The 10,285-nt window shown below is 41.4% G+C and overlaps 1 protein-coding gene across 3 annotated transcripts in view; it reads right to left on the bottom strand.

The window, feature by feature from the left end:
• THADA (thyroid adenoma associated) overlaps positions 1-10,285 on the bottom strand; it is a 359,044-nt gene that overhangs the window by 160,202 nt on the left and 188,557 nt on the right. For all 3 annotated transcript variants that reach the window (XM_011935906.1, XM_011935908.1, XM_011935907.1), the window contains one exon: positions 4,236-4,404. In XM_011935906.1, the coding sequence (XP_011791296.1) occupies positions 4,236-4,404 (169 nt within the window). The remainder of the gene's footprint in view (positions 1-4,235; positions 4,405-10,285) is intronic.

The raw sequence follows: 10,285 nt of genomic DNA, 5'->3' as shown, positions 1-10,285 counted from the left end.
GGATGGTCTCGATCTCCTGACCTCGTGATCCGCCCGTCTCGGCCTCCCAAAGTGCTGGGATTACAGGCTTGAGCCACCGCGCCCGGCCTCAAATGGTATACATTTTCTTATGAATCACCCAAAATGTGAGTTAAGTACCCAAGAATCAGAATAAACCCTTCCTCATGATTGTTGGCCATGCTCCTCCTCAATATAAGAATTTTCTGAACTCCAGTATGATCTCTTGAGAGTGACAAGCAACCTAGTAATAATGTTAAGTCCCCAACATGAAGAGTTTCGGCAACAAAAACAGAAGGTTAATTCTACTTAAAAGACACAGCAGCCCTGCTAGTGATGTTCCCAAATGAGGTAATGTCCACAGCTCTTATCTAGCCTTTATTGAGATTTAATGTCATTTACCCCTGGCTCTCATGAATCTGCTGCATAACCTCACCTTTTCTAATGTGTGTTACTTCTAACCATCTCAACATAGCAATTATGAACCTCTGGTTTTTAAAACGATTAAGAAATGAATCCCACATGTTCTTTTTTTGCAAGTGTTATTTGAGTCTTTCTTCCATAGTCCCAGAAAATTCAGAGATCAGCTTATTTCTTGTTTTCAAGGTATACTATAGAAATACTCTGAGATTTGATATATTTATGTAAACATTTTCAAAGCGGTCAAAATGTATAATTCAAGAAAATGTTCTGTGAAAGAATTTGTTTTCTGACTACAAAATGATTTCCTGCTTTTGAAAAAAATAACAACTTTATATTTACTTAGCTGGCTCTGGAGATCCCATGGAGATGATCATTCCTTTCAATCCCTAACACCTCTTTTCCAGGTGCAGGCTTTTTAATGATTTCAAAGGTAGCTTTATGTGGAGAGGAATCTATAAGATGTAGAAAGGAAAAAGAAAAAGAGCCCTTCCCAACTTAACCCCTTATGCTTTCCCCATAAAGAACCACAGAATGGACAGAACTAGGACAACACAGGTGTGACACTCAAATGGACATGCCAGAAAGATTTTCCACATCCCTTTGACTTCTTTTTCTGAACCAGGGTAAACCAATCTTGATAAAGGTAGGAATCTGCCTGACAAACATGAATACGACACCCAACACCCACATTTGCTGGCTTTTATTCAACAAGCCCTTCATCTCACCAACACTTAGGAACAAGAGCAACAGCCACAACAAACCCAGAGTTCTGGGGTTTTACCCTTTCCACAGGATTTCACATTTTATCTAGCAGAAGAAGTAAACTTGAGACTATCAAAAGCAGCCCAGAGGCAGAGCAAAAGACCATGTTTTGTTGCTGGGCAGACTGGTGAAACCCAGCCAGAACTGTCAGTAGTGCGTATAGGAAACAAGGCTGGGAGGCTCATTTGCACAACTGATGAGAGAGCCCAAGAAGCAACTCCAACCAAACTATTTGGACAAAGTTCAGCCAAGAGTGGATCTTCAGTAAAGAAAATCTGATGGCTTATCCATTTGACAAGCTAAGCCTTCCTTCTAACTCAGATATAGTTTACACTTTGGAAAGGCTGTTCTATATTCCTCATCATTCCAGCCCTGCTCTTCTGAAGAATCAGCAGAGTCTGACACAATCAAGAGATATAAATTTTGAGGCAGAGCAAATAATTTTTGGGTTACAATGGTCCATCTTTAAGACCAAGACAATAACCCCTGCCCCTCTCTTCATCACAGGGATGTAGTGAGAACTCAAGGGAGATGAGTGCTCAAGAGCTGATATTAAAGAAAAGACCTAAGACCCATAATGTATGTAACATAGACTAGATGATCTCAAACTGCAGTATGGCGCAGTGCAATCTTTTCAAGAGGTCCCCAAGACAAATTATTTTCAAGTGATACCAAGAAAATAGTTTCCTCTTTTACTCTCATTCTCTCATGAGTGTACATTGGAGTTTGCCAGAGGCTACAAGGTATGTGAGAATGTCATTATTTTGATGACTAATGCAATATGTACTTGTCAGTCCTTGTGTTTAAATATTTTCTCAAGTTTACTTTTTGTTTTTGAGACAGAGTCTCACTCTGCCGCCCAGGCTGGAGGGCAGTGGCATGATCTCGGCACACTGCAACCTCTGCCTCTGGGGTTCAAGCAATTCTCTGGGGTTCAAGCAATTCTCGTGCCTTATCCTTCCAGGTTGAGTAGCTGGGACTATATGCATGTACCACCACACAGTTAATTTATGTATTTTTAGTGGAGATGGGGTTTCGCCATGTTGGCCAGGCTCGTCCTGAAATCCTGGCCTCAACTGATCTGTTCAGCTCAGCCTCCCAAAGTGCTGGGATTATAGGCATGAGCCACCACACCGGCCTGTCTCAAGTTTACTTTCTAATTGAATATTGATAGACAAAACTCTCTGGGAGCCGTTAATAGCTTTTAAGACTCTAAAGAGGTCCTGAGACAAATTTGAAAACTGCCAACCTAGAACTTCAGTCCCACCCAAACCAGCAGTTCCCACTCGGGGGCTACCTTCTCACCCACTGGGAGCCCTTATGCTGCTCTCTTTGCATGGGAGACTCCTTCCCTTTCTTTACTTGGCTAACTTCTTCAGTCTCTGCTTAGATGTTGCTTCCTCTGGGACATTTTCCTTGATTTCCCAGAGGAGCCTGGTGGCCCTGCTATGTGTTCACCCAGCACTTAGTGCACTACATTGTGATTGCCTATTTTCTGGTACTTTTTTGTCCTTGGCTCCTTCAAGGCAAAAACTGACTTACTTGCTATTATGACTGTGACACAGTGGTATGTAGTAGGCATTCAGTAAATATTTGTTGAATATAGAAAACAATTAAGGAATGGCCAGGCACAGTGGCTTATGTCCATAATCCTGGCACTTTGGGAGGCCAAGGTGGGCAGATCATTTGAGGTTAGGAGTTCAAGACCAGCCTGGTCAACATGGTGAAACCCAATCTCTACTAAAAATACAAAAATTGGTGACTGTGGGAACAGTGGGGGTGCAGAAAGCTCATAATTCCAACTTCTCAGAAGGCTGAGGCACAAGAATAGCTTGAACCCAGGAGGCAGAGTTTGCAGTGAGCCGAGACTGCACCACTGCACTCCTGCCTGGGCAACAGAGTAAGGCCCTGTCTCAAAAAAAACAAAAAAAAGAAAAAGAAAAAGATAGTTCTATCTTGCATTCTTATTACCTAGGGAGAATGAGTTATGAAATAACTAGTTTTCATTATAGTACAGGTTTATTAAAATTAATAATAATAATAATAATGACTATCTATATATCTTGTGGTATACCAGGCACTATTCTAAGCATGTTGTAGTATTAACTCCCTTAGTGTTCACAGAGTCCCTATGAGGTATAGGCTACTATTATCCTTATTTCAACAACGAAGACATGGATGTATAAGTAATGAGGGGTAGATCTGAGATTCACACCCAGGCTGTCTGGCTCCAGAGTTTCATCTTGTTAATCACTCCACACACTGCCTGCCACGTCAGCAGTGTCGATCTCAGGCTTATAACATGTATTGAGATCTCAAGGCCATCTCTCAACTCTGTTCATAAACCGGGAACATGACCTGACATTTATATTCCACCCCTAACCCTATGCCCGTGTGAGCAACTATAGCAGCCATTTGAACACAAGACCTCACCAATACTACTTGTCCTCAAGTTAGGGTTGAAATAGGGCAGTTTCAGTAAAAAGTCTCTTTGTATGTTACTCTTTTCTAGAAGAAATGTTAGGTTAAAAACAATAAACTTGTACATTTGTTCAAAATAATAAGGTTTTTTGGTAGCACAGAGAAAACAGGAAAGGTTTAATACTTCCATGTACTAAGGTGCTGTGCCACAGGGCAAAGTCTCCCTGATGTGTATAACTCTTCCTGTGCCTCTTAGACTAACCTCTCTCAAGGTATGCTTTCAGTTTTACTCTGAATAGGTAGTAGCCCAGAATGTTTTGCAGGCATACTTGATGGAAAAGACAAAGTTTTATTTGGCTCACAGAGGTAAGGCCAAGTGGGAGAAAGTATACTGTAGAAAACACAGGATTTATTGCCAAAGATAACCTGAGAGAATCACAGTGTAACACTGTAGTGATATTTGGATGAAAAAAGCATAACTAGGAGATACCTGATCTTTCAGAAGTAGAAAAAAAGTTCTACAGATAAAGTTAAGAGGCTGTGTATCAAATCTTCACCAGCCAACAGTACATGAGAAACCAGAGTTCACCTTATAGTGTTTGACAGAAGTCACACAAAGCAACTTTACTTACCTGGAGAAGTGTCCCATGAATATGGTTTTGCCGGAAACACTGGTCAGTGCAGCTGGGGAGTGTGGCCAACAGAGTTCGAATGGTATTAGGAATGTGATCTATCATAACAAATGGGACCAAGGCACGAGCTGCCATTTCACGGGAGTGATAGACAGGTGAGTGACCACACCTGGGGAGAAATAAAAACACAAGACCATTCAACAGTCATCTCTACATCTGTCTTTGTATATACTTACATTCTATCTAGCATGGGCTGGAACATTCAGGGGTTGGGGGAGAGAGGAGTTGCTCCTTATTCCAAATGATGTTTTGTATCTGCATTAGTTCTACAGGTGACTTCGCTTTGGTTAAAAACATCGTTAGCATCTATAATTCTTTATCATGGAGATTAAACATAGACAGGCTTGAGAATAACACAATAAACAGGTAGTAGTGAAAAACAACTTACTCGTTAACTATTTATTGGGTATTTATGATAAGCAAAAGCACCACGATAAGTGCCATAAAAAGTAAGACAGTCACCATTGTCTTTGAAGAGCCCATACTTTGGTTGGCCAGAGGAAAAGTATATTTGAAAAAAAGACCAAAAGTACGAGACAGTACAGGAAAAGTGAGAAGCAAGTGACCTTGACATTATGACTATAGAAAATCAGAAGGAGGATGGAACTCAGGAAAGCAAGCATGATTCAAGTAGGCCAAGAAAGATCTGAAGTCATTTCAACCAAGGGCAAAGTGGTATAAAGCAAGACTAGAAATACTCAAGGTGTAGGTAGATGTGTTTGAATAATGCAGAGGTTCATGAATAACAGTAAAAGTTAAGGTTGAGAAGTGGGTCAGGCCATACTGGGGAGTGCCACAAATAGCATAGTACATGGTCTGAACTAATTGTTAAGAGAACAAGAGATGGACCTTCAAATCACCAAATCCTTGCCTCTGGGCTGACTCATACCCAAAGAGCTGGAATAAAAGCCAGTTCTTAAATAGTGAAAGTCCTGGACAAGTGTTATTTTGAGATTATAGAAAGGTCATTGTAAAGGCAGGTCATCTACAAGCCTTTCAACTTCATAAACACTCAGAACCTAAAAGGCCATAACCATTTTGTTGAAACTGTGCACTTTAAAGACTCCACAGATATGAGATTGATTGATTAAGAGTAAAGTAAAAGTCTTCACAGATATGAGATTGACAGGAAAGTCCAATACGCTAAGTACCAGCTTAAATAAGTTCTTGACTAGAACGCTCAAGACTTCATGATTTTTCATCCAATTAAAAAGTAACTCAACTTACAGAAATGTCTTAGATGACAAGAATAGGGAAGGTCAGAAGATGGTAGACTCTGCAGGGGAAAAGAGATGGCCTCTTGACTTTCTTCAAAATTAATCTGTGTTTATGAAGGAATTACTTGGTAAGAATTAGGCCATTAGGGCTACATGGCCATGTTGGCTTAGTAAGTAGAGGGACAGGGCTCTACAATAGCAATGTTTCTAATACCTTAGAGGTTATTGCCAACGTTTATTCTAATATGCCAAAAGAAATACAGATACAATTTCTGTACAAATAGAATAGTCGGAGCAGAATTTCATCATGGTGTTGGGGGAGGTAGGGGAAGAGGAGAAAGAAGTATGGGGTGGGTTTAAAAAAAAAAAAATGCTATTTTTCTCCCTAAGACAGTTAGGTCTGTCAGGTAGGTCCTGCAGCACAGTTTCAGGATGGAGAAGAGGTCACCCCATATTATCTGTGGGAAAACAGAGAGCTATGGTTACAGTAGTTGTAACAGTTCCCACAACTCATCCATTTTCTCACTTATTCTTTTTAAATGATTAAATGTTTAATCTGTAACTGGCAAATGCAGAAAAACGTTTGCTTTGGTCTATAGGAAATGATGAGGGTGGGGTCAGAGAGAAACTTCATTTGATTAAAAAAAAAAAAACTCTGAAAATGTTTTGAGATTTAATTAGCAAATCACCTCACTTAGTATGGCACAGTCATTTGTTGGAAGCTTCCCCTTCCGTCTGTCACCCACCTCTCCAATGCACACACTTTGTGTTGCAGTGTGTTTTATGTTACCAAAAGGGCTCTTGTATATAAATGTTTCTTTTCAAATACAAATAACTCTGACATGGTTACAGATGTTTAGTTTCCAATTAGCAGTGACTGTACACTAAAGAATGCCCCTCCTTTTGCTCCTGACTTTTGTAAATGATGATTTCCCAAAGGATTCTGGCATCCATACAAGAGGAAGAATGGAAAGTGGGAAAAGTGCCAGTATGTTCTGCTTTTGGATACCCTGTGTTAGGGTAGTTTCCAAATGCACACAACAAGGTTAAAAAGCAAAACAAAACTTCTCCTCAAAAAGTAACACAATTACCAAAAAAGGAGCCAATTCTTGAAGTAATATTTAATTAAGTAACATTCATTATAAAGCAATGGTTATTTTATCACAAATTCTTTAGATGGAAAGATTAGATCATAGACATATTTATACATATATATGTAAACACTAAGAAAAAAATTCCTAGGTTACTGTTTTGTCACCTACTGGGGGCAGGGAGGGGGTCTGAGGAGCACATTTAGAATCTAGTAGCTATAAGAATAGAAAATTAGAACACCTGGATTTTCATTCTGCGTTGGACACTGAGTTCTGTGACCTGGAAAAGTCATAGAAACCTCTCTGAGTATCAGTACAGTTGAGAATGGTGGCAATGCTTTCTACCCAGTGGTCTGATGTGATGTCTAAGAGAACACTCCAAGAAGGAAGGACTTCAGAAATTCCAAGTTTTTACAGTGCACTGTGCCTGTGTCTAGTAATGCATCAGTATATTCAAGAATTGCAGGCCTGTAAGTGGCCCCAGGAAGAGAATTAAGAACATGTGGTGAATTCTATGCCGCTTTAAACAGGTAAGACAACATGTTGATAATATGAAGGCAAAGAAGGTCTTTTCTTGGCCACCATTAAAAGTGGTGAGGAAGAGTCTCAAGCCCTTCTAAAATAAGTGGGATAGTCCCTGTCTCTCTAAGTCTCAGTTTCTTCCATAAAATAAAAAAAATGCACTTAAGGTCTCAAAGGTCATTTCTACTTTTAACATTCCTTGAAAATCAGTACCTCTAATAGCCCTAAGCTGTGTTCTAGGCCTGAATACTAGGTCCTCCACAGAATCTGCAAGGTACAGACACCAGTGTCTTAAAACCTCTAGCCCTCTCACTTCAATAAATCCTTTCCATGTTCATTTTAATCACATATTTATTGACTGCCTACCATGTCCTCGACACTGTGTGACATGACACATGACACTTTTATTTTTTTTGAGACACAGTCTCGCTCTGTCACCCAGGCTGGAGTGCAGTGGTGCAATCTTGGCTCACTGCAAGCTCCTCCTCCCGGGTTCATGCCATTCTCCTGCCTCAGCTTTCCAAGTAGCTGGGACTGTAGCTACTCGTGTGTGCGCCCGCCACCACGCCCAGCTAATTTTTCATATTTTTAGTAGAGACGGGTGGTCTCGATCTCCCGACCTCGTGATCTGCTCACCTCGGCCTCCCAAAGTGCTAGGATTACAGGTGTAAGCAACCGCGTTCCTGACCAAGACATGATACATTTTTAATAAGAATACTTGCATCCCACAACTGTACAGCACTTGACAGTTGATAAAACACCTGCACACTTGTGATCTCTTTACTATGCAACTTCCCTGTAGGAGAAAAGGGCATTACGAACCTAAATTAACAGATGAAAAATAAAATGAAGCTCAGAAGGGCTCAGTGAAAACTCTGAGGGCTAGGTCCAGGACGTGTAAGTAGCGCTCAGGCCAGACTGCGACCCAGAGCTCTCTGGCTATTCAACCTGTAGCTCACACCTGGAAATCAAGGGAACATAAAAATATCTCCTTGCTAACAAAAACACAAACTGTAATTTACACATATGTGGAAAATTTCTAAATGAGTGTTTTTTTTTTTTAAAAAACGTTCTAAGGATAACGAAAATATTTCAGAAACTAATGTAAACTATGAACTCTCTCACAAGAGGAATATATTTATGAACATATACAAATTTCCCATATAGTTTCAGGTTCGTGACACACATCCAAAACCCTTGAGGGGGGAGTTTCCCAGACCCAGGTGGAGAACCTCCTGCTGCTCCGTTGCATACATCAATGACAACACAATGTGGCTGTCAAGTGTGTGCTCTGCTGCATGTGACATAGCAGTGGAGAAGAACACTGCTCACAGGGAACCACCAGCTTAGAGGTGACATACAGCCTGCTCATCACAAATCAGGGTACCCATGCAGACATACACAGCTGTAGAGTGGCACAGAAAAGTCAAGTGGGAGGCAGAGCTGAAACAACTTTCTGGAACAGATAAAGGACCTTCAAATGAGGGTGAAATACATACTTGAGCTTAACACTTGAGGAACCCAGAAGAGTTCAGAATGCAGTATTCTCAGGAAAAGAAAGGACCACTGAGCTGAGACCATGCTGCCCTCACCACCTTTCACAGAGTGAGGGCTAAGCTTTTTCTAAGTGTTCTTGTCTCATATCTACCATCACAATGTGTTCTTTTTTTTCTGAAAGATTTCAAAGGAAAGTGGCTATACATCACCAAAACTGTCTCTGCCCACCCACATCTGTAGGGACATCTACTGAGTACCTAGCACAAGCACACACTTGGTCAGGTACCAGAGAATCAGAGAGAAAACCACTGCCTAGGCCACAAGGAACTTACAATCTAGTGTGGAAGACAGAAGAACCAGCCAATGATTCTCAGGCCATAAGAAGTAAACACAAGCTGCTGCTGCTGTGTAAGTGTGACACCTGTGTGTGGGAGTACTAGTCTAGGTGATCACGCCCAGCTCTGCCTAAGTGGGGAGAGGCAGAGAGCGCTTGGGTTTGGCAAGAAAGAAGTCCTTCCCCAGACCTGTGTCTTTCCCTATGTGAACCCAAACTGCCCCCAGGGCATCCAGACAAAAGGAAAGGAACTGAGATTAAGTCACTAGTATGTGCCAGGACTGGCTATGTGCTTTAGATACACTATTTCAATTATTTCATTAATCTGCATCCCAAGGTCAGTGTCATTATCCCTACTTTAAGATGAACAGAGTGAGGTTTCCCAGCATACTTTGGGTCATAAAGCTAGCATAAAGTCCGCGCTTTTTTCTTTTTTTTTTTTTTGAGATGGAGTCTCGCTCTGTGGCCCAGGCTGGAGTACATGGCCGGATCTCAGCTCACTGCAAGCTCCGCCTCCCGGGTTTACGCCATTCTCCTGTCTCAGCCTCCCGAGTAGCTGGGACTACAGGCGCCGCCACCTCGCCCGGCTAATTTTTTTGTATTTTTTAGTAGAGACAGGGTTTCACTGGGTTAACCAGGATGGTTTCGATCTCCTGACCTCATGATCCACCCGTCTCGGCCTCCCAAAGTGCTGGGATTACAGGCTTGAGCCACTGCGCCCGGTTAAGTCCGCATTTTAATTAGGGTCTGTCTACCTACAAAATTCAGTCTTTGTAAGACTTTACAATGTAGTTGCCTCAAAATCCCCAGAGCCTTGGAAAAACTGAATGTTTCTAAACATTCAACCTAATCACACTAAGGTATGAACAACTTAGAGAACCAACCAGTCTCTAATTTGCAGACCTCGAAGCAGAACAACAAAGATGATGCTGATAATAGCTAACATTTCCTGAGCATTATTAAAGACCAGGCTTTGTATGTGGTACCTCATTTAAATCTGACAAGCCAGAGTGGCTGAGAGAAACTTTATAGGCAACATGGGGGAGGTATTTTTGAACTGAGGGAACTTTAAGTCTCAGTAGCATTGGGCGAGTCCCCGTATGTCACAGGAACCAGAGGCTTCAAAGTCTCCAAATGGCTTCAGGATCCAGCCAATATCCCCTTCCATCCTACCTCATTAACATAATTAACATTCCCCCAGTTCCTTCCCATTTCCTGGTCCCCCTCCAGTCCTGATTCTTATTTTTCAGGTGAGGCTATATCATGTACAAAACAGAGGCCCCCAAACTTCTGTCAGTGATGAAAAGGGCCATCCACTTGCTCTAGATG

The sequence above is a fragment of the Colobus angolensis genome, unplaced genomic scaffold (genome assembly GCF_000951035.1).
Source record: "Colobus angolensis palliatus isolate OR3802 unplaced genomic scaffold, Cang.pa_1.0 Scaffold15, whole genome shotgun sequence".
NCBI lineage: Eukaryota > Metazoa > Chordata > Mammalia > Primates > Cercopithecidae > Colobus > Colobus angolensis.
Note: the sequence above shows the minus strand (reverse complement) of the source record. Positions and strands in the feature narration are given on the sequence as shown.